The sequence below is a fragment of the Colletes latitarsis genome, chromosome 4 (assembly GCF_051014445.1).
Source record: "Colletes latitarsis isolate SP2378_abdomen chromosome 4, iyColLati1, whole genome shotgun sequence".
NCBI classification, from domain to species: domain Eukaryota; kingdom Metazoa; phylum Arthropoda; class Insecta; order Hymenoptera; family Colletidae; genus Colletes; species Colletes latitarsis.
The window spans coordinates 43,300,973-43,325,716 of NC_135137.1; the positions used below are offsets into that span (position 1 = coordinate 43,300,973).

Consider the following 24,744-nt stretch of genomic DNA (forward strand, 5'->3'; position numbering starts at 1 on the left):
ACGGAGAAACAAGGAAAAACGTACATACACGCCGCGAAATTGGTCAACGTTTCGTATTTCGCCAGCTCCCGTCGCTGCGCTTATAGACCGTAACGAGTACTAACGGCGTGGCAGGGCCAACCCGTTAAATTTAATGTTTACCGACGACAGAGGGTGTAAAATTTAATTAATCGAAAAGTGATTATGAGCGAAAGCACGGAAGCAGAACGCTGATTCTATCGGTCGCGATCATCCCATAAGCCCACGGATGGCTAGCCATAACCCTTCGAGTCCATTTTACTTCACTCCGTGGACCTGACATAGCAGCCAGCCGCTGTTACGCGACGCGTTTCGATCGGTTCACTGCTATCCAGAGGCCTATACCGACCTAATCGCGCCCGTTTTTTCGATTTTACTTTTATCGTCCATTCGCTCTTTTCGATAACCTACCGTTATTATTATTTATCCTCCGAGTATAGAATCGATGATCAACGAAAAAGAATTCCGTGTGACACTCGATACGTTTCACCGGGTGTACGTTCGTTAAGAATAAACGATTCTCGTCGCGAGCGAGGCGTTGAAATCCGTGCTCGCGAAACACGCAAATTGGACCAAATTGATTTTCCCCCGTGACATCTATTAAAATGACGGAATTGAGTCACGGTATTAACGAGCGTCGCGATATCGAAACGACCGGCCTCCACCGGCGAGGTTTTCGAGCAAATTGGATTTTCGTGAGAAACATTATGACACTCCTCGTAATTGCCACACGCCATCGCGATACACGCGTTTTATACGGTCGCGTAAACGCTCGCCTAGGATCGAAATAGACGCGCGAAACTTGAATATGTATCGTTCTTAGCAGGTACTAAGCGTTCGCTGTTAAACTATACCCCCGTGGCACGGAAAATAAGTAATGGAATTACATTTCCCTGGAATATCTTTATCGCGACCACTATCCTCAGGATCTTCGATCGATGTACGCTTATGTAAAAGTGGAAAGTTTCGTTGGGTGTATCGTGGTGAGCCGAGGGAGCCAGCCGGTACGACGCTGTGCCCTATCGTATTAATTCCATAGGCCTACCGGTGATAATGTTTCTCTGCTCTCTGATGCTCCCCAGAGTGACGTAAAGGCATTCCCTCTAACGACGCCGAATCGAGTCGCGAGATAAGCGATCGTCTCGTCGATTACGTTAAGGAGAACGGGTAATTACGTGTCCGTGTTCCAATTTTCTTGCAGGAAATTACCGAAACCTTTTCCCCGATGACAAAATGCCGTCACTCGCAGTTTACCGTTTCGACGTCGTCCCAAATAAATCGAGATCGCTCGGTATCGTCGGTATCGTGCGTCGCTGCTGCTCGTCGAAAGAACAAAGTACCTTGGAAAGATAGACTTTTCTACGGGAACGAGTGTAGAGCGAGGAAATCGGTGGCGCGTACAAGGCGTTAAAATTAACGGTGCAGTAACAAAGTACTGCAAGTCTGTCCGATTGGATAGAGGAGTTCGAATCGCGTGCAGAACCGACGTTCCAGCTAGCGGTGGTGGCTCGTTCGGCGCGAACGCGTACGCGTTACAGGTTTGCCGGGTGGTAATCAAATACTTAAAACTCGACGCCTCGAAGGGAAAGTGGAAGAAAGGGGACGGGGTGGCGGGGAGGGCCGGATGAAACTGGATGGTAAATCCTTCGAGTCCGACAGGCTCGTAAACCTCTTCGTTTTCTCATCCCTTGTTTCCCTCGTTACCACAGAGCTTTTCCACTCTGAAACTCTTTTAGCGACGAACAAAGAAAAAGTCGTATCCGGCGATCGTTAATGACGCAAACTGCCAGAGTCAGAGAAACGTGTTTCGCGCGAATCGTTCGTAAAAGTGCGCGTACGATCCAGGAGAAGTTGCTTCGGCTAATCGTCGTCGTCGATGATTCGCGAAACGAGGATCGAAGGAGGATCGAAAGAGGACCGAAAAAGGATCGAGGCAAGCGCGAATGCCGGAGAAAAAGTTGACGCGACTGCTGGGATCGTAATACGCCGGTAATGCCGGTGCTTAGCAGCGTATAAATAGGCATTAAATCCGCGCTTAGTATACCTTAATCTGTATTTTTTCCCGGCATGCCTACCGGAATATATTATCACCCGGGGGATTTTATCGCGGCACGGTGGCGATAATGCCGTTAACGCGCGAATATAGTCCAAGAAACGTTTTAAAGGAACTCGATGTGCCATCGCCGACCGCGGTATTTATTTCGATCCGTAAACGCTCTACCCTTCCTTCCTCCTGCGTTTCTCTTATCGCCTAGAACGAGACTGTGCGCAACAACCTATCGAACGATACCCAATTTGCTTTTCCCACAAACTTACTTTTCAAGGAATGCACAGGGGATCGGATGAATTATCCAGCGTCGAGTCGCCGGTTGAATAAATGCGAAAAAAGAAAGGAAAGAAACATTTAACCTTCGGTGGGAGGATGGTTCGCTATTAACGGACCGTTTCCGTGATACGAGGACGTGTTTCCCTTACGCTCATCAGCGTCCACGGTGCACAGCCACGGAGCACGGATTTGAATTAGGAGTCGGTGTGCAGCGTGGAGCCAGAAACCCGTAGACGGGAAGGACGAGGTTGGTTGCTAACGACCGTCGCCAGACCAGGGTTGTTAACTGCTACCGAGTTCGGTCGTCGTTCCGCTGGATGTGGTGGTTCTTCCATGTGGGAAGAGGTTCCACTGGAGTGGGTGTGAGGGTGGAAAAGGGCCAAGCCAGGGGAGAATGGCTAAGCTATTCGGAACAATGTCTTGTTAGGCGGTTTGCTTTGAGGTAATCGCTGGGAAGACCCCGGCAGTCGTTAGACTTTCCCTCGCGGACCTGTTTGTTTCGCGGATAATTGCCCACCGATACTCGACTCTAGTCCCTCGTAAAATCGTCAACGATCCCCGTTGGGTTTGCGGCCCGAGAGAAACGGACAAACGAGGAACAGAGAAGACGGTTTACGGACTCTGCGGAGAGGATAAGAGCAGCGTGGCCGTAGCAGAGTGCGAAAAGTACCGTACTTTTATTTATTCCTAAGAATGCCCGTTTCCGGCGGTAAAGGTCTGCTTATCGCGTCGTTCGATTAACCAAAAACTTTCACGGAAGCACGAGCCGAGTCGCGAGACACCGACAAACGGCGCGCGCGTGCGCGCCTGCGGCCGAGACGAAAAAATACTTCCACGAGTTAATTAGCGCAAATTATATCTCCGTCGAGGACACGGTAATTACACATTTTCTATTCCCGACAGCTCGTTTCACCCTCGGAACCCATTGAATTTACCTTTGCTTAAACGAGACGCATCACCGTATCCTGTGTGCACAACGGGGTACGAACGGTTCTCAAAAACTTACACCTCTCGACTACGACACACCGTCGATATCGTAGTTGCTTATACGTAAGAGAACGCTTCAGGTAGCGATCTTGAAAAGAACCGATCGTGTATATGTATACATATGTATACGCAGCGACGAGTACATAGTTGACTCGCCGCCGGTCAGTCTGATCAATTACTGTATAATCTTCTTTCTATAGACCCACCTTTCTCGGTTGTAATAGTTTAACCGTTTACATTTTTAAATTAAACAAATTTAGTTGTAATTTTAATTAAAAAAATTTCGAAAGATGCCAACGTACCAAATTATTTGCTTCTCTGTACAAAGTAACGTGAGCGGTCAAAGCACAGAAAAAAGATAAATAATTGCGTACTGTCCTCTACTTGCCTAAATATCTAATATTATTTATCTTATCGGATATTCCGTACGTACCATTCCGTTTACATTTTTTAATTGCCTTTGCACGATCCAAACCGAGCCCACTATTCCTGTTAACGTAACCGCTGTCGCCTGAAATTTAAATACCGAGACAGTTAGTATCGGTTGCGTTATTAGTACGCATCGTTGAGTAGTTTGCGCGTATTCCCCAGGGTAATATTCTTAGTTTAGTTCCAACACAATTTTCGCGCCTCTAGTTTCCCATCGTCGTGGTTAAGGACTTCCAGGGGGTGTAATTCGCGTCGGACCAAGACTCCGACGCACACTAATTCGTAATTTGGGGGCTTACGGACAACTAACTTACCCTTAATGCCCCGCTCGTGTGCGATTATTGTCTTTGACGACTTCCGGCCTTCGGCTTCGCCGTCTCGTTTCTACAATCTTTCCCGATAACTTCTGTTTCTGTTTCTGGTTTCGAAAGAAACGGAAACCGTAGGTGCCCGACGCGTAAATCATCGTTAGAAACAATGAGACGCAAATGTAAATTCATATTGCAAGAAACGATCACGGTTTCAAAGGCTTTTAGAGATGGAACCGGGTCCTCGAACCTATCCTCTGCGCACTGTGGACACCAACACGTCCAGACTATATAAACGTTTTAATGCAGAAGCACAACCCGTACGTTGCTCGTCTAGTCGCAAAAACATTTATAACAGAACGCAAACGGCAACGAGGGAAAATCGTCGGAGAAAGACCGAAAGGAACGCGAGAGAGACGAGAATCGGACATTAATAGAGCGCGAAATCCGAGGGTCGCGCGACAATCAGGTTTTGCGAAACAAGTATTTTCCATCAACGCGTACGGTGAAAACGCGAACGATTCTCGATGTTCGATACACTCGCAAAACCAACCCTATTTCGTTTATTATTCCGATACCGAACGCGATGCGTCCACTTTCTTTCGCGTTTAGCGATCCTGTACAGACCCGATAGCGACTGGCGCCGATGAGAACCGGACAATCCCAATCCCGTCTATCTCGCTCAAGTGTCTTTTTATATTTCTGTTAATTGATTTTTACACTACGATACACCCCGACGAGGTTGGTTGTTCCTTTATAGTACCCGCAACGACATTGGTCCACTGCCAGTTACGATATGTGTACTCGGGACCGAAACTAATTAAAATCGAGACGATTTCCTCGCGATTTTGGGCACCGTCACGATTTCGTCGATCCAAGAGAAATCGGTTAGTCGAAGAATAGCGCAGTTAGGCGCGAAATACCCCTCGTAAACTTCCTTTCCTATGTTTGCTATCTTCGTATCGCCGCTCGGCCTCTCTGTCTCGGCGCGCAAACGCCAGAGGTCGGTCCTGTGACGGTATGCCACCAACAGGGACCCGCTCGAAACGTCGTCGAAGTAGATTTTTACGCGCTTCGATATGATTAATATCCCGGTAGAAGATAGGAGAACGCCAAGGACGGAGGGAGGACCAGGCTCAGGGAGCTAGTCGTATCGGAGAGAGGGGTTGATACGCGGCGAAAGGGCGAGCACGGGGGAACCAGGAAGGAAGAAAGAAACGACGGGAGGAGAGGCGAGGGAGACGGATGGTACGAGGCGGTTGCGAGGTGAAAGGAAAAAGATGACGAAAAGGAGGGTGAAGGCAACCGAGGTAAAAGGGAACGGTTATGGGCCTGGTGGCCGCTCGGCGTACAGCAAATCCCCGTCAACCGCATTCAATTACGATGTTATCGCGAATACAGATGACGGTTATTTCCTTCGGTACACCCTATACGTAACGTTTGCGATGCGACGTGGTGTGGAGCGGCGGTGCGACGATGCGGTGGCGCGACGCTGGCGTCGGCGTCGCTGCTCCGTCCAAAGTTAAGGCAGTATATCGTGTAATGGCGGGTTGACCGACCGCCCGTGTGATTGCTTTAGGATGCGCGCCGACAATACACCGGGATAAAGCGGCTCCGATTTCGACCACGAGCCTTCCGTCCCCTTCCTGGAACCGTTTATTGTCACGATCTTCCTCCGCGGTAACCGCCAAAATCAATTTCTCGCTCCTATTTAGCCCTATTTCGTCTTTCTTCTATTCCAAGGTACGAACAATGCTTTAAGGAAGAGAAAAAGACGCGACAACTACGAAGAAACTTTACGCGAACACGTCCATCTACGTATGTACGCTGAATCGCGATTCCTGTCTTCGGAGATCTATAGCGTTTACCTCGACTACTGAAAAACGATTCTCTTGGCGATTTTATTAAATGCCGCGAGTATTTCCTTGCAAAATCTATTCGTTCCACGATTTCTATTTCTTCTCGTCGATCGTAGCCATCGAAAGGAATCGATCCACTTTGCGAATTTAACTCCTCTACCATCGAGCTTATTTTTCAAGTTTACGCATAATCGATACGGTCGATACACCGAAGCTCCATCGGTGCCCTAGGTTATCTACCGCGAGCTTCGTCTCTTTGCTCTCCTTCGGAGTCGCCTCTCGCCTTTCGATGCACGGTTTGTCGAGCACGACCAACCAAACGGCCCACCCTTGGCGTTTTCGAGCGATAAAACCTGAAATACGAGCGCGCACGGTGGTCGAACTTGTATTCGCCGCGACCGAAAAGGATGTTTGGATCATAACGTCGCGTACTTCTTCTGTACACCCCGTTGCTTCCACGAGATACTTTACACGGCTGTTTCAAAACGACAACCCGCCTCCCTCCCTCCCTCCCTCCCTCGTTTCCTCGAAATCTCCGATAGCTCTACACGACGCTCTAATTACTAAACAACTATCGAGCCAAGCAAAGATCGATCGTTAACGTCGATTCGTTTATCGAACAAGGAACGAGAGATCGTGCCGGAACAAAGCGTCCCGACACGCGTCTAGAGATGGACCGACGGGGCGGAGGTATCCTTCACGGGGGAAAAATACGAGGGAGATTAATTGGAAACTTCTTCGAGCGAAACAGAGACGACAAAGGATAGATGGTGAATGCTGGAGGGTGGAGGGTGAGAGACAAGGAAGATCCAAAGGAGGAACAAAGACAGAAGGGAAATTGAGAGAAGCGAGAGAGGGGGGACCCTGGAAAGAGGAATAGAGACGGAGACCGTTAGAATAGCCCGGGGGCGAGCTTTTTGCCGAACACATAATGCATAGCGAAGGATGACACCCTTATCTCGGGATCTTTAATTCCGTGTGCCGCCGCGAGGGGGTTGCCGCGTCGTCATTTGTCGGTTGCACCGTGTTGGAATCAGGGACGAGCAGAGTGGGTGGATAAAACCGCCACCGCTGTTAACATCACCGTTGGATACAGGGGCTGGAAATTGCCTTGGCTGATTTCATTTCGAGACAGATTATTTTAAGGGGTTCTGCTTTTCTTTCTCCGCCTCTTCCGCGTTCCACAGCCGTTCGACAGCCACTACTCCCCTCCCCTTTTCGTTACTCGCGAGAGTGGATAACCGAAACGAAGAGCTGCCAGCGATCACAAAACGCGTTACCTTTCGTACTTAAATTATTTAGTTAATTCTTGCAATTATCGGCCAATCACTGACATCGTTTGGACGCCGCCAAAGAGCGTCGAGATATTCCGAGATCAACAACGAGAAGGAAAATGAACCGCGGTGAACGGATCGGGATCGCGAGTTTTAAAGACTTTCAACGTCCTATTATAAAGTCTTCACCGTGCATAATAACATTCAACTCCGTGGGTTGGAAGGCATTAGGGAAATCGCGTAGCCGCCCCATAGCTGTTTCACCCTCGCCCCTTCCAGGTCTCCAGTGTCGCGGAGACCTCCGTTCTAGCTACTTCATCGCATCGTGCAAACAATACGACCTCTAGAAATCGTTAGATCTCTTCTCGTCGCGTACCCTGTCCTCGATTCTCTTGCGATTCCCTGCTACGGGTTAGCGAATAAAACGACAACGGTAACAATAATATCAAGGATTACGAAAGTAAAATACGAGAAATATTGCGGAAAAATTCGTAAATAGAAAATTAATACACAAACCTGGAACACGTTGCAGCACTTCTATCGCGATGAAACCGTAGTCCTGGAAGTGAAATGAAGATGCGCTTGAAACTCACAGTGTTGTATTTATAAGAATGTTATATTTTCTCGGTAGTAATGGGAGCCTCTAGCGAGGCGATTCGTAAATATGTTAGTAGTGCGCTAATAAATGATATTTATATACAGATGGATAAAAAAAAGAGGTAAAAGTTCGACTCTTCCGTGTTAGAGCGCGATTTAATACTATGTACTTTCTCTCTCTCTCTCTCTCTCTCTCTCGCTCTCGCTCGCACGCACGCTCTCTCTCTCTTGTTGCTGCTACGCTAACTCTTCTTTACAGCATCCTCTTTGCAACCTCTTTGTACTTAATCGATACGGTGGATTCGAATTTGCCTTGGAATTTTGAATAATTTACAGTGGTCGAATCGCGTTGCGTCTCGTGAAAAAATTCCCTGGATCGAAAGGTGGAACGGATTTGAGATCAGCGCGAAAGGAGAGAAAAGATAAAACGACGGCTTGTTTTCTCGTCCAGGGAAACTTTCCACGATCGTCGCGGCAAGGCTTCGAATCGATTCGGAACAGATCCTTTATCAGCGCACGCATCAATTATCGGATACACGTCTGTCTTTTGGTATATGTGACTCACCCTTTTCTCTTCTATGCCTCTTTCTTTTTTGTTTGTTTTTGGCATTAAAGCGTAAAGCCACGAATAAGCCCCTCTTTTATCGTGCGTTCGATCGTACGCGCATTGAAAACGTTCCTGCTTCGTTCAGAGTTCGATTTTCCTACTACCAGTCGGAACAAATTCGATTGCTCGCCCATAGTCACCGAAAAAGTTCCTCCCCACCAGATTGTTTCATTATTTCTACCGTTGCGTCTGTCGTCGCTTCGCACAGATCTGCAGGTACAATTTAGCTTTACTCCCTCTATTTTTCGAACAAAGCACAGACGAATCGACACCGCGTACGTAAAAGTAAGAATCACGTCAGAGGCGATTCGGGATGGGAGAACTGGCCTTGAGCGGACAGTCGATGTTGTTCCGACCGTAGTCGATAGAATCGCCACCTGTTACGGTTATTATCACTGAGTAAGGGATTCCGAAATTCGGAACTTCGGTTCGCTCTCGAGGGGCATCGAAACTTACATCGTTAATCTTTGGTATCAGCCATCGTAAACGTTTGCCCGTGATTTCGGTTCGTATATCGAGATTTCGACGTTACCCGAGATACGTCGAAACGAGTTTTGATTCTTATAGATTTCTAACCGAGCACCCAGAAAAATGAAAAACTATCCCGACGACATCGCTACGCGACGCTCCTAGTTTTCCTTTCTCCGATTCTACTCGTTGCTTTCGTCTTCTCGATTACCTGTTGGATCGAATAGCGACGAATCGCGAGTACCATAGAAATCATCGATGAATCTGCGTATACTGACAGTCTTTCGTGGTCGCAGAGTCGACGCGATACGGATATTTACAGGGAAACTCTGCTACTTACATGCACGCTCTCTTACACTCTTTTCATCGTCAGGCTCGCCTTTAATCGTTCGCTTCTCTCCGCGCTAGAAATATATCTTACATAAATCGTTTATCTTATCGTTACATGTCGGTACCGTATATTACAAAACGCGTGCTATGCGCCTGTACACGTTCCCTCGTGTTTATTTCTGTCCGTGTGTATTGCGCGTCTTGGTGCGCCTGTTGCGTGTACGTGAACGCGTAACGCGTGTACGGTCCTATTATCGATATACATATTCTCCGTAAACTTGTTCATAGTTTTCGCGATCACAGTAATTATTCCCAGTCTCAGAAAACGTTCGTTCGATCGCTCGGAAGCGTTCGCGAGATTCTCGACGGGAGATCGAGTCGTTTCGATCGTCTCGGCCTCCGTCACTCTGGTCCTTCTTTAACGCCTTACACTCGCGGGTTCCTCGTTTTTGCTTCGTCGACGTCCTCGCTTCGCCGGGGAGTGTCAGTCTTAGTAACCGCTGAGACATCTGAGCTTCTTCGAGGGAGGCGACAGCTCGTTTCAGCTGGTCGGCGCCTGCACGGACATCGGCGGCGGCTTCACCGGTCCGAGAGCCGGACCCGACAATCCATTGTTGTTCATATCCCCGGGAGCTCTGGGACCACCGACGCCTATGGCCGTTCCGTTCACCGTCGGTGTACCCCCCGACATTTGACCCTACATTCACAAAATGATCATTCAACGATCTTACGATAAATATTTCTACCGATGGCGGCTAATTATCGACGCATCGCCTCGCGTTTTAATCCTCTCGAGATTAGTAAATATTACAATTATTTCGGTCCCGCGATCCTTAACGACTATCGCGAACGTGAATCTTCCTGTCTATCGTTTACGGGACACTTACAGTTTTCGAACTGTTAACGTTTCCACGAGTCGTGGGCGTTTAATTAAATTGACTAAAACCGACGACTGGTAAATCTCCGTCTCTAGCATTGTCACAGACGAGGTACACAAGCAGACCTTACATCCAATATATTTTCGGTTCTGAATTTTTTTCTCGAAAATGCGTAGGATTTCGGGGTTATGTGTAACGAGCAAAAATGATTGTAATTGACCCCCGCAACCGAAAATAATTCTTTCATGACGCTAAAATCACCTTGGAATTTTCAAGTCGGTATGACAGTCAGATTAGGCCACTTTCAGACCATAGGGTGTAAGATGTACTCGTATACCTCGTATGTGGCATCATCGGATGCCGATCCGCGACGCTCTGGTTTCGTAGACTCGAACAAAATGAGTCACCGAGAATCACCGAGATTTCCCGATGTACTTGTTACCAAAGCAAATAGTAATGAAACGGTTGAAAAGGATCGAACGGGGTAACCATTGTGCAAGGCAAAAACAGTTCTGGTCATGCGAGAGAAGGCCACAGCGATTTCAATTAAAGCAAGACACTGTTGTCGTCAAGGCGTTGACGGTTTCACGCACGCGTGCGTGAAACGCTTCAAACGTTGCACCTCTCTTAACTTACGTTCGACACGTGATTATGTTGACCCACCGACTGCCCAAGTCCCTGATGAGATTGCTGTGGATTGTGACCCGGATGCATGTTCTGGCCAGGCGGTGTCGGCGTTGGGGGTAGCTGCCTTTTGATGTACGCCAGCGAGGCCGGTGTTTGTACCGACATATTGGCGAACGCGAGCATCTCCTCGTAATCGTACTCGCAAAGGATTTTGTTCTCGCACAGATAGAATCGATCGCCCACGCAAAACCTAAAATCAAAACCAGACACTTTCGAGGTTTGACGTCGTCGGTCGTCCCGTTGCGGAGCAGCGCGCCGCGACGTATCCGCCGGTTGCCGCGCGCGACATTTTCTCACCTAGCCGTTAGGGTGTCGATTAAAAGCCCTTCGTGTTGACAAGAAAAAGATGGGGAAATTATCGGGCGTGTTTCCTTCTAGAAACGAGGCAGCGCGGTTGCAGCGCGATTACAGAATCGCGTCGGGAAAAGGCGCGGACCAATTAAAATTACAAAGAGAAAGGAGAAAGAGGAAGAAAAATTGGATAATTGTTCGATCCGGTTTACTCGACGGTAACCGTTGGTTGGTGGCGGTTGGGACTCGTCGATAATCGGTTGATCGTCGCGACGAAAAGGTAAAAAAATACAAAGAGAAACAATGGTAAAGAGGGGAGCACGGGACGACCGTTGGATAACGAGCGTATCGCAACGTGTCGGACAAATAATTATTATCGGGCTTCTGTCCGCGAGCGGTCTCACATCCGCTTTGATCCCGGTAGGAAATACGAGAGCGAAATACGAGAGCGGCAGAGTCTGGTTCGAGGTAGATACTCTCATAATCGTACGGCAAATAGAATTATCGCGTTGCGCGCGGCCGTTGCTGGCGAGCATAGCTTATACCGGGTTTCGCTCGTTTCCCCCATTATACGCGTCGTCTGCTAAATGACGCTGTACTCCGATCCTCGTCCGTTCTCTCTTCCCACCGAGTCCCACTCTCGCTCTCCTTCTACCCTCCGACCGCTCTCGTTATTCGGCTGACAATCACCAGCTGGTTTCTGGTTCCTCTACCCTGCAACGCGACGGCTGGGTCTCAAGGTGCTTTCCTTGCCAATTGACCGTCAGCTAAACCACTCGAGGTTATTTATTTATTTATTTATTTATTTGTTCGCCTCGTCGCAAAAATAATTTACTTCCCCCCCCCAGCATTTTCGCTGCTTGCACTTTACGAGATAGACCATGAAGGAGTTTACGCGAAATTAGGTTGTCGCGATTACGGACAGGCGAAGACTACTTTTTCGCATAATTGTCCGTTTCTGGATATTCTTAAGAGGCTATAAGACGATCCAACTGTTCTCGAGGTTCGTAAGCTCGATTTTACAACTCGCCCCACTGCGCTGCCTGGATCGGAGCAAACACTGCCGGAATTGCGCAACGAACGGCATTATCGCGTTGCACGAGCGCACCCGTTCCAGGGATCCTATTATGATCGCGTGAGTAATGCCGCGCAAATCCCGGTCCTTTAATTCCCGCATCCGGTGCACGGTGCAGGTGTCTGTCGCGGCACGATACTGCTACGCGATACTCGCAGATTTTCCACTTTCCTCTAGCATTTTCGTACCGGTGCGCGCTCGAGTTGGTCGCGATTCGTTAAGCGCGCTTCCAGCAGTACCTAATAATATTGTACGATTGCGGTCAGAGGGGCAGCTCGAATCGGTAAGGAAAGGCAAACAACAGCCTTTCAACGCCTCGTACAGACTATAAAGTTTCCCGAACGAACGTAACGCGTGTATCCCAGTTGTTAACTGTACGGTTTATCGCGTTCGATGTTGTTCCTTTGGCCATACTATTCGCGCGAAGGTTGAAAAGGCGAGAAGCGGCGCGGCGGGCGAACGCGACCCTGGAGCAACACCGAGGCTGAAATATTAACCGATCGCGGCCGGAAGACGAAGAAAGAAGGGGGCAGAGGTGTGCGGCGCTATCCCGCATGGAAAATTTCAATCTAGAACGAAGGATGGGAGTGGTCGGATAACTCTGTTGAATCTTTAACGAGGATCAACTGGCTCTGCGGAACCCAGAAGCTGCTGCCCGAGACGCGCAACGATTCGAAGAAAAATCGTACCGCGCGGAAACGAATGGCGGGTCAGACCGTAGACTCTGACGGTCTCTCGAATGCATAAATAAAAAATAACCGGTACCAATGCGTGACCCCGTTGGAGTCACTTTACGGGGCATGTTCTTTCGGTGCCGGTGCAGTTGTAACGTTCGCCAGCCGGCCGGCCGTTGCCCCACCAGGATGTGCGAAATAAAACATTCACTGGCGTCTCCTCTGTGAATCCTTTCTTCGAAGGGACACGGGTTTCTTGGATAAAATTTGCATACGCAGTCGCTGCAACGTTGAATCGTCCGGCCACGCCGAGGGACAACCGAGCGACACCGTGCGCGACGTTATCGCTCCGATTCGCTTTGGGAATGTTGCGCGTTCAATGTTCTCGAGAACGCGACGCGATAGTAAACTCTACGGTCCGAGAATAATAAGAAGAACTCCGCGGCGGCGAATTAGCGACGTCACGATGGCATACTGGAATTTCTAGTCGGCAAAGGCATTATTATTAAATGGACGATCGTTAAGTTTGACCAAACGTGTTCTCGCGCGCGTGCTCGGGCAACGTCTCGTTCGTGTTCGCCAAGAGCCGAGCAGTAGTATCGGTGCACGCAACATATTCTCCAATGCGCGAGGTGCGCGACCCACATACAGTGAGATACACATATACATATATGTATATCTAATTGGATCGGTAAATCATCCTCTAACCAGGAGGGTGGTAGGCTAGACACCGCCACCGGCAACCCTTTATTCTCTGTTATTACAGTCTAAAGTTACCCCGTGTAATTGTTGCTGTTTAATTGCAAACTCTAAGTCGTCGCGTTACACGTCGCGGCGTGGAGCGGCGTGGAGCGGCGTGGAGCGGCGCCCCGCGTATAATTACCCTCCTCGAGTTCGCCCGCTCGTTTTTTACCGAGAAAATAATTGGAACTGATTCCCAGTCCGCTACGAAATATTCCGAACGAGGGTAGTTGGCCCGAATCGTCTCGACGATCCGGCGATCGATTTTCTTTCTATGCTGCTACAACGTTTGCCGCGCAACGCGACTGGATCCACGATCGTCCAAGGTTTCGAGACTAAATGCTCGCGAGCCGAACAACTTGCACTCTCCTTGTTAGCGTACTTTGGAATAGATCAGGTCGATCGAGTCATCCCGAAACGGTCGTGTAACCTATTGGGCCCGTTTCCGCTCGAGAAAGCCAAACGGTTAGGTTTCGTTGATTCCGCCCAAGTCGGTTGCAAGGTTGAACGCGACACGATACCTTGGGCATGGGAGCGTGGCGCGGCGTGGCAGAAAGCTACGCTGCTACCCGCTCGCCGAGCCATTGTCGAAGATAGACAATACCACGCGATAAAAACGTAAAATTGATGCTCTTTTGTTCGCATTGTTTGAGAAGCTGTACAACGTTTGTCGCACGCCTGGACGAGCCACTGTTATTGGCTCCAAACTACATTCTCCTGTTCCGTTCCTTCCGTCCCCCGCCGTACCGCGACCTCCTCGTCGCTTTGGCTCTCTTTCTCTTTCGCACCCCCTTTATCCAGACCGCTGCCAATTCGCTCGTGTTCGCCGACAACCCCTCGAACCCTACGTTTCGTCAATAAGCCCGGTATTGTGCTTCGCCACAGCTCCATAGTTTCGGCGTTTTACATTGACCGGCTTCCAAACAACTCGTTTCTCTACTATTTTCCAACCACCGGCGCTCCCTCCGTTTGATACCGTATCTTTCTTAGATTTTCTCGACGAAATTTGCGATCCAGTTTTCACACACGTGCATGTTCGAAACTGCGCTACAACTTTCGATTCGCGCGCCTTTGTCGACGCGTCGTCCATCGCGAGCCCGTTCGGTACTTATTTACAGGGACCGTGTCTCGAGCCTCGAATACCTGGTATAGAAAAATGTCAACGGTATCTAGATAATTAGATAACTGGTCTCGGGGGTCGTCGGCAGGGAGGACAAGGGGAAAGAACCGGGACGCGCGCGCGAAAAGTTGCTCTCTCCTGCATGGAATGCCACCCCAGCCCGAAAGAGGAGGTTGCGACGGATAGAGCAGAGGGTGATTTCCCAACTGACCTGTAAACCAACTCCCGAGCGAACTGTGTCTCGCAAACCAGTACTCGCTTCTTTCCTTTCGTCCCTTGAATATACCACCCCACCCCACCCTCTCTCACTCTCTCAGCCTCTCCCTCTACCCTTTCTCTCAACGCGTTTCTTTCGTACGTCCCTTTGTCTTTGTGCGTTTTGCATCTTGTACTTGGACGAGGAGCGAAAAAATTACCCAACATCCGTAGCTAGCGTGGTCGGTCCAACTTACCGGTAAGTGCACTGCTGACAGGCAAAACAGTCCAGGTGATAGACGTTCGACCTGGCCTTCATGACCAGTTCGTACGGCGGTATCTGTTTCTTGCAGGCCGCGCAGTTGCCCGTATTCCCGAACAGCCTGAAGTAGTCCCTCTTGCAGAGGATATGGTTGGCCTTGGTGAATAGAGTCGATCCGACTTCTCCTAACCTACAGTCGCAGCACCCGCACTTCAAACAGTCTTCGTGCCAGTAGAGGTCCAGGGCCTTGAGGAGATACCTGAAGCACCGACCATAGTTTTCGTGCTTACCGACTAGAAGTCTGCACCATCCTCAAAGATAATCTTCTAGCCGCGTGTACGAGACGACTCTCTATCTTCGGGGTACGCGAAGCTTTGTTCGCGATCGCTCTTAGATCGCGACATTCGCTGCTTTTCGTCGCGGCGCGGCGTCTAATTGCTTACCTATCGGTGATCGTCTTTCCGCAACCAGCGCATTCTTGTTGCGTGGTGCCATTTTTATTCGTCTCCGATTTGCTCACGTCCATAGTCATCGTGATGTCGGCTAGAATCGCCGTCTGGAACAAACAAAGGACACCGATTCGTAAAACGTTGACGCGGCAACAAAACCATACTTGGCGTTCCTCGAGCGGACGCCGCGCCGTGACGGAGCATCATTCGGTCGTCGCGTTTGAAAGATCGACGAGAAACGCGGCCGGGTGCATCGATCACGGGAACGCTCGAATCGCAGGGCCCGAGGTGAAAAGCAGTATGTAAACGCGGGCGAGAGCAAGGGAGAGGAACGACCGCATTCGCGGGAACGAACGCGTTCTAAAGACGGTTCGAGAGCAGGGGGCGACCAGCTATAATGGTGAGTGGGTGCACGCCGAGGCGAGGGGGCTTAATTAATTAGCCGGATACTTTGAATAACAATCCATTATTACATACAAACATCCTCGGCCTCGGGGCCGAGCTGTAGCTTTATGCTGCTAATTGGCCTTCTCAAAGCTTGGAGACTCGGGCACGAGTTATAAACGCCACTCCTCTAACTCGCCAGCACCCCTCCCTGCCACCGCCGCTACCGTCACCGCCACCGCCACCGCCACCGCCACCGCCACCGCCACCGCCACCGCCACCACCACCATCGCCTTCCTTCTCCTCCTACCTTACGGATCCTTCTCTCTTCCTCTCATCTTCCACCCACACATTTTCTCTCTATCCTTCCACCACCTTATCCCGGTTTCGCTCACTTTCCTATGCACATAAAACTCACACAACCGCGTGGTTACGGATACGGATACGGATAGGGATAGAGGACACGTAAAAACCGCCGGATGAGAGTGTATTGGTGGTTGGATGGGCGGATGGGCGAATGGTGGGAACCAAGAGAATCAGCTCGGCAGAAGGAGTGGCGGAGAGTCGGAGGAGCGAATAAGGGGTCGGTGGGAGAAGCAGAGAAAGAACATGGGACGAGGAAGAGCAAGAGGAACGACGGATAGCGCTAATAACGCGCTCGTGGCGCAAAAAAAAAAAAAAAGGAAGGAGTATAATTGCCAGCCCTCGTGGCAGGTATTTTTCAAATAGGACCCCGTCCGTTAATTGGAGGGCAAATTAAAGAGGCGCCGCAGAGGAAAAAACATCATCCCTCTACGGCGTATCCCCCTGGTCCCCTCTTAGCGAGTCCCACCTACACCGGTATCCGAGAAACGCCTCGTGATTCGTCAAACGATTTGTGCGCTCCATTTTTTCTCCAGATTTATTTTTTCCTCTAACGACTCAACCCCCGTCCGTCCGTCGCTCGTTCTCCTTTTTCTTTTTGCTTCGATGGCGCGAGCGCATTCGTTTCCAATTCGATCGATAGGATCCACGAGAGACGGAAGCGCCGGGAGAATATTCGTAACGAGAGGAGAGGAAGCCTGTGGGCCAACGACCAAAGGGGCAGAGCCAGAGCGACGCGGCGCGACACGGCGCGCAAGAGACCACGATATCGAATCGATCGCACGATCGAATGCCGATTCCCCGACGGTGTAATCGAAACTAGAATGCGGCGATGCGATACACGAGATCAATAACGAGAAAGACTATCTTTAAACTCTCCCACCGCCCTCCGCCCCCGATCGTGGCCATTAACGCGTACCCGGTCCGGAGACTTTTCACGGATGTATCGTTGTTTGTCGTGCACGCGCAATATCCAATTCCGATCGAGCGTTGGACCGTGGTTGTTGTATCTGGGGCCAGGCTGATGAAACGTTAGATAAAATTAAATTAATCCCGTCAATTTACCGTCCCATTATTTCGCGACAATGCGCGACGGTATATTGGCGGCGGTCCGACGATACCCAGGCCTCGACACCCGTCGATTCTGATTTACGCGGCCACTCGCAGGAGAAAAAAATTCCCTGCTCGTGCCTATCGACCGCGTAAAAGTCGTCCTCGCGCAAGAAACGGCTTACACGAGACCGGGGATTGTCGTCTCGAACGTAACGCAATCGTAAAGTGAACAGTTGATTTATCGAGGGGGCCGTCTACGTATACGGGGATGGTGGTGAACGCGATACAAGGTCCATCGTTTCCACGCCGACTGTCTTCTGGCTCCGATAGGAAAGCGGGCTCGGATACAACGCGGAGGCTGGAGGGTGGAATATATATCCGATCGACGGACGAATCGGCGACGGATACGACTTTTTACTCGATCGATATAACAGGCACCCTTCCGAGATTACGAAACTGCCCTAACAGCAATATGGGATAACCTACCGGGCAACCCAGCCTCGTGTCCCGGATCGCCGCTGCGTCCTCCCGAGATACGCTGTCGCTCCGGACAGGGCAGCCGGTTGGTTTAATAAAAACGTCAAATATAAAGTAGCCGACGGGAACGGACGTTTAGGAAATAAATAAATGTAAAAGAAGCATACGAGGGAGGAGAAAGAAACCGTCTCGTCGAGGGAGGGTTGGCTGGCTGGCTGGCTGTTACGCGTCCGTAGCGAAGAGACAAAAGAGCGACAAGAGACGGACACGCCAAGTTGAAGGGAAACTATTATCGTTCGAAAGGACAAGAGGCAAACTTGTTGGTATATTTGTTTCTCTCGCTCGTACCAGCAGCACTAGCGTATGTAGAACGAACCAACGGACAAGAAATAATTTAATGCGCATCTAAGCCATCGTTAATATACGTGTAACGACGAAAGAGACGAGTGATTCAAGAATTCGAAACGAGGAGGGTAACTCCGGGAGAAAGAGTACTCGGATACGAGACCCCAAATCGGAAGGCAAGCAGGCAGGCAGGCAGGCAGGCAGGCAGGCAGGCAGGGCACCCTGCACCCTCGTCCTCGTTGAGTCACGTTCCGCTTCTTGCCGCGTGTCCTTCGAGCCGTGGATCGAGCCCGCGTACCGTAGACGAAACGAAGCAACGTAGCCGAGGGTATACACGTATACGCGAGCGATACATAGCAGGGACCGAAGCCCAGGACAGGGCAAAGTACAGGGCACGGCGTGCTGCATAACACGAGGCGGCGCGGGCGTGGAGCGGAGCGCCGGGCAAGACTGCAATTTCGGGGTTTAATAATGATCCCAGCCGACGGCTCAAAGCTGTATCCCGTGTCATTATACTGTGAAGTGGAGAGGCTGCTAATTAGTCATTAGCGTAGGAAAAAGACACCTTCAACGGGCTCGGGAGCAGCTGCAGGACGGGCAGCAACCCCATCCGACGACGGACGGTGGTGCACAGGTACGGCAAACTTGAGCAAACAGGGTGTAGCTTCTAGCCTACGTCTAATTGGACCCTAGCGACGTAAGTTCTGCTAATTGAGACCAGGCCTGTAACTATCAGCAGCGCGACAAGGGCCTTCGTAAATTCGCAGAGATCGACGCGACGCGACGCGACGCGACGCGACGCACGCATACAAGCCTCGACAAACAACACTCGGGGTTCCGTTTCTTTTCGTCTCGCGAAACGTTCAATTTTTGCGCGGGAAGAATCGGTATCGGGACAAATGCGCGAAATACGTTTCGCGACCTCTTTCGGATCGTCGACCGTGAATCCAACATTTTTCTTACGTAAAACGTCCACCCGACCTCCCATCGCTAATTTCCATCCTATCTACGCATATATTTCATGGTCTACAAGTTATTAGTTTCGCTCCAGTAAGCGCGATACAGTTTGCAACCTATGACTAATTGGAAGTCGGTAACGTAGCTGCAAGTTTCGCTAATTGAGACGACCAGTTTAGTAACTACTAGAGAGCGCACGAAGGGCGTTCTCGGGGAAAGGAAATTTCTCAAGGAGAATTCGAATCAACCGGCGAGCCTTAATTTCGCCCACTGCTCGCCTCCTCGGCGCCCAACATCACCCGCCCGCACACGAGATTAACGTTTAATTAAGCATCGGCACTCGACTACGGCCACGTCGTTCCTTTCCCGAGTCATAGTTACCCACGATACGAAACGAAATCGTCGCCGCCACTCTCGATTCGACCTAGCCAATTAACAGACGCCAACGGCGCGGCGGCACACGTCTTTGACTCGAGCAATTACGAGTCCCCAAGTTTCGCTGTCCGAAAGTGATGACGAGCAACCGGCTACAAACGAGCGAATCGTTTGCGATCATTCGACGATGGAAGCACACGGGCAACAAGAACAATCAACGACAGCGGGCAAGAAACGCAATCACGCGTGCTCGTCGAGCCACCCTTTTGTCCCGTCGAAAATCTCCTCAAAATACAAACGCGAATCTTGAACTGCAACACATGTACACGCGATATAACATTATCTAGGGATCGTACGACGAATCTATACGGGGGAAAAGGAGATATATTCGGAGAAAGAAGCCAAAGGACCAAGAGGTTGGAATCGAGAGAGAGGGAGAGAGAGAGAAAGGGGAGACAGAAGGTAGGTAGAGCCAAATTTTAATTTCGCCCCTAACAAGGGAAGGTACGGCGTAGGGTGCTCCTCGGCCCCTTCAGGACCATGGTATACCATCCTACAGAATCATTATATCGCCAATTAGAAGATAGCGGAGCTCGCCGACGCCTAACAAGCTTCCTGGGGAGACAGATCTACTCTCGATCCTGCCGTTATATGCGCAGGCAACCGTGCCGGTGGTGCTGTCTTCGTAGCGAGCACGTTAGAAAATATTCTTCTCGTTGCACTCTATCCCTCTTTCGTTGCGGACGCTATTTCGCTGTCTCGGTACGCGACTAGATATTTACCAAGCTGCGTGGCGACAATTAGCCGGCAACTACGCTAATTAATACCACCAGGAATAACGTCAAATTCCGTCCCCGCTGTTATTCAAAACGTTTCCTTCGTTATCCAACGGTTATTGGATCAAAGGTGGCAAACGCGAGACAAAACGATCCTACCGAGTACCGTTCATCTTGTTGTCGTCGAGGCTCGACAGCGATTCATACTTTCCTTCCTTTACGATAGGTCGAAAAGTAAAAATTGTTGCGATAAATTGCGATTTATTTTCAGGTTTCCCACCGTGCTCGTTTAAAAAGCAGCAATCGCGCATCGGGACGAAGGTTTCTCGTTTGATGCGGGTCCCATTAAATCGTTCCCAGAAACGAGAATCCTGCTGCAACGCGACGACGCGACGTCGACGTATCGAAACGGCAAGGTTGTGGGCATTGGAAAAGCGAAATAGAATTGTTCGATGGTACGGAGAATACGGGGATAGATGGTGAGCGGATGTCGTCGCGGATAAGGGAGAACAGAATTCAATTTAAACTTATTTTTGTTACCGCGATATTTGAAACGATAAATAGAAATGCTGGTAATAAAATATAAAATTGCATTTCCAGTCGATCGTTAACGCCAATTACTCCGTGCTCTGTCGTCGCTGTTGCTTCCGGCGCGTGTTTCTCGTATTTCGCGTGTTTCTTCGACTCGATGGCGACGAAGCAACCGCGAAAAATAAAATCGGAATAAACGGTAACGAGCGCAAGAACGTTGGATATATTCTTTAGATGGATTGAAAAGCATTTTCGATCGTAAATCACGGTGGTTTTCGGAACGCTTTTCATAGTTGCAGTCACGTTTAATACTATCGAGCACGGATTTATTCGACGCGATCGCCCTTCGAATTGAACATCCCGCAATGTTTACCGTTTCAAGCCGAGCAAAATGTTTACGCTGCAAAACACGCATCGAATATTCCGTTCGCGCAGGGGTGATGGTCGATCCGACGACACACAGACGCGTGTTTCGAATTTCGTGATCGCCGTTATCGTGTCACGCGGCGGCCAAGACACCCGCGACATCCACGACTCGCGCGGTTCCTCCGAAATTCTCGATTACATTTACGATTCGTCGATTCGCGTGGACGAAAAGGGACAAGGGACAGTTGAGACCCCGTCGTCCTCTGCTCGTGCAATGGCGTCGATGGTCGAAGAAATGTCGTCGAGCAAACGGGTCGAATTGATTCATCGGATCGACCAAGGTGTCTCTGGATCGATTTCGATACGGTTGCGCGCCTATTGCGCGCCTCTTTTCCGTTTCATCGATCTCGCTAATCGGAACGACAAGAATGTTATAAAAGAAAGTTGGCGCAGAGAGCGCTTAAAAGTGTTCGTCGAGGTGAAATCGACGCGCGACGGCGCGATACACTTTTCTCGGTAGGCAATATTCATAAATCACCCTTCAGCCCACCCCAGGCGTTCTCCTACCCCTCTTATATACGCTTAGAATAAGCACCCCTTTTCCTGATAGAGGGATGCAGCGCCGGGGTCAACTCCCTCCCGCTAGCCCAGCCTAGCCCACGGTAGACCGGCAGAGAAAGGCCAGGCGGAAAGAGGAAGGGAGCGTAGTCGAAGACGGTGTTAGTCCGTGGTACGGGACTCGCTGAGAGGGGGCGGTGGTCTCAGATTCTATTAAGATCTCGGTAAGTCTTGTTACACGGGGAGGCCATGCCGCAAATCTCGCAATAAAACAGCCACCGGTATAACACCAATTCGAGCGACCGTATACCGACTAGCGGGGATCCTCGGTGCCGTCCGACGATGTCGCCGCCTCCTCGTACGTTGCCAAACAGCCACGACCGCCAACGGGGGTGGAGGTCCATTCTCCTCGTGGATATAGCACGTACACGAGCATCGGAAACGAAAGAGTCACGGTTAATCCGGGGAGAAAGCTGCGGCTATCGGTTATCCGACTGTTCGTTCCTCCGAACGACTTTAAATCGTTCGCTGTTTGATTTAAAGAACCGCGGTAGGAGGAAAGTGGGGGACCGACTTTGGTCGATGCTGCGGACGATAGTACGTCCACCCGAATGTTACTTAGTCTCCTGGTATCTCGATGTGCTTTTATTGGCTGACGTAAACCAGAGACTCGAACGCGCGGATTTTAAGCGTGCCGCGTTAATGAATTATCATACGAAACCGCGCGAGTCTTCCTACTTTTATCCGATGCCAGTTTATAATATATGTATATTAATACGTATATTAGTATAAACGTATAATCGAAAGAATAGAAACTGAAAAGAGAAATACGAAGATCGATGGCGCGAGTCCAACACGAACTGCAGAACTAAGAACCGACGCGCGCGGTATAGAAGATCGAAGAGGAGCCGGAAGAGGAGGGTCGGCCTCCGGGCAAGGGTCCGAAATCAATCAAAACATTAATTGAAAGAGCCGAGAAGACAACGGCGCCCAGTCGGCTAAGGCGGTAGCTACGGACGGTCTTGATAATCGAAAGATATCCTTCTGGCCAATAGCCGGCACACCCGTCCAACGACCGAGCCAGTCGACGTAGGAAGTTTCCTTTTCTCGTTCGTTCGTTCGTTTGTTCGGCACGGTCCAAGAGCGGGGAAGAAAATTCGCGGCACGAATAGACGGCGATAGAGGTCCCGTGTCGGAGATGGGAGAAACGGTTAACAATGGAAACAAAGTCTTTTTGGCCCGGTGACACGAAACGAGCGGTCATTGTTCGCGACTCAAGGCGCGGAAACTCGTACGCCGCGAGTCTGCGATACGCGAAATCTGCTCGGTCGCGATCGCCGCGTAGGAAAAATTTTCTATATCGCGTTGCGAAAACTCGACCGCGATTTCTATTCGATCGTGGACCAGTGTTATTATCGCGTTATCGCTTTATTAATTAATTAATCGATTTCGGTCGAGGATCGTTCAACGATCAGGGGGGGGGGGCAGCCCGACGTTACGCATCGCGGGCAGCATCGTTCGTCCGATCCAGGAGATAGAGGTGCGCGTGCCTCTCGAGTCGTTCGATCCCGAAACGTTGCATTATCCACGGATCGGCTTATCGAATCGCAACGCGGACGGAAACGAATTAAAGTTTCAAGTTAATTATATTCGGGTTCGCGTGCAATCGCGGCCCGCCCACTCCGTGGCGAGTAGAGAGCGGCACGCTAAAAATTAGACCAGCCGGTTGAGCCTCGGGTCCCATTCTCCGCGGCCCCCGCGGTTCCCTCGTCAGCCTCGAGGAACGTTTCAAACGACGCGCGCGACTCAACAAACAACGTGCGTCGGTCGGGGGGTTCGTTGAAAAATTTTCGGAATGTAACAATGGGGCCGACGCCCAGAAGGACGCGGCACTGCCACCTGGCGGAGTGCCCAAGGACCCGCGGGAAGCCTTCAATCGCCGTAAAAGCAACGCCTCTGGATGGGAATAGAGCCGGGAGGGTGAAGGACGCGGGGTCGCAAGTTAAGTTAGAAGCTCGCGCGGGTGAATCGCCTAGACGCGACAAGGATAGCGATAAACTGGCTTAGAGCAGGAGAGATCGAGGGAGGAGCAAAAGACCAGGAGAAAAGGATAGCGCGCGCGATGGTCAGTCCCGGAGATACACGTTCGACCGGTGCAGCCGAGTTAAGAGGATTACATTTGATATTTCGATCGGGCAAAGTGGCTTTTTATTGGACATTCGGCTCGGAATTATCGCTGACGCGTGTCGAAAGACGTTACGCGTAACCGGTATTATTAAATTATATCGCGACCGCGGTCCCCTATAATTTTCCGATCGCTGCCGACGGATACCTAATGGAATCGTAACTACCGGTCGAGACTCGAATTAACGTTAATACGTTCGTTAGCGGGCGATGAAACGCGATGATTCCGATTCAATATTCCCATAGACCGAGAAATGGAGGAAACGCGAGGGTAAACACGTTTCTCGTAGCATCCTTTCGTTGGCTGACTGCAGCAGTAAACAGCCAGCCATCGGTGGCACGATATGCGGCGCGGCACAGCGTCACGCTGGTACTTGTGCTTTTAGCCGGAGCTAATTAGCCTCACCAATTTGTCGGTGTAAAATAAACGTTTGCCACGCTCGACCGTCTCCCTCGTTCCAGTTTTCTCAATTTATTTGTGAGCAGCAGCAACGAGAGCGGCGCGCGGTGCGCGGAACACACCTCCGCGGGGACACGATGATCGTCGTTTCGTCTACCCGTACACCGTCCAAACGTACGTCCGTCCGTTCGTTTCTCTCTCGCTCTTCCGTCCCTTCAACTTCAAACGAAATAATTAAGTCAGTTCGTTCGGGCGGACGACTAACGAGACCGCCGCTATTAAAACTGGGGCCAATTATTGAAATTCAAACGACCGGATACCCTTGTGCCAGTATCCTACCGAGACGGTAGGCGGACATTGGTCGATATCCGGTCGGACCGGATCGTAATCGATGTCTCGA

At 50.3% G+C, this 24,744-nt stretch overlaps 1 protein-coding gene across 6 annotated transcripts in view; it reads right to left on the reverse strand.

Annotated features, from left to right (window-relative positions):
- Nucleotides 1-7,794: 7,794 nt before the first annotated feature.
- The window catches only part of LOC143341056 (LIM domain only protein 3), a 47,252-nt gene continuing 30,302 nt past the window's right edge, over nucleotides 7,795-24,744 (reverse strand). For 5 of the 6 annotated variants that reach the window (XM_076763591.1, XM_076763587.1, XM_076763586.1 and 2 more), the window contains exons 2-5: nucleotides 15,570-15,682; nucleotides 15,122-15,385; nucleotides 10,718-10,958; nucleotides 7,795-9,900 (exon numbers count right to left, since the gene is read on the reverse strand). In XM_076763591.1, coding sequence (XP_076619706.1) covers nucleotides 9,745-9,900; nucleotides 10,718-10,958; nucleotides 15,122-15,385; nucleotides 15,570-15,658 — 750 coding nt within the window. In that variant the 5' untranslated portion in view covers nucleotides 15,659-15,682 and the 3' untranslated portion in view covers nucleotides 7,795-9,744. Of the gene's footprint in view, nucleotides 9,901-10,717; nucleotides 10,959-15,121; nucleotides 15,386-15,569; nucleotides 15,683-22,070; nucleotides 22,090-24,744 lie in introns of those variants that run through there. The other variant, XM_076763590.1, reaches the window with a different exon arrangement.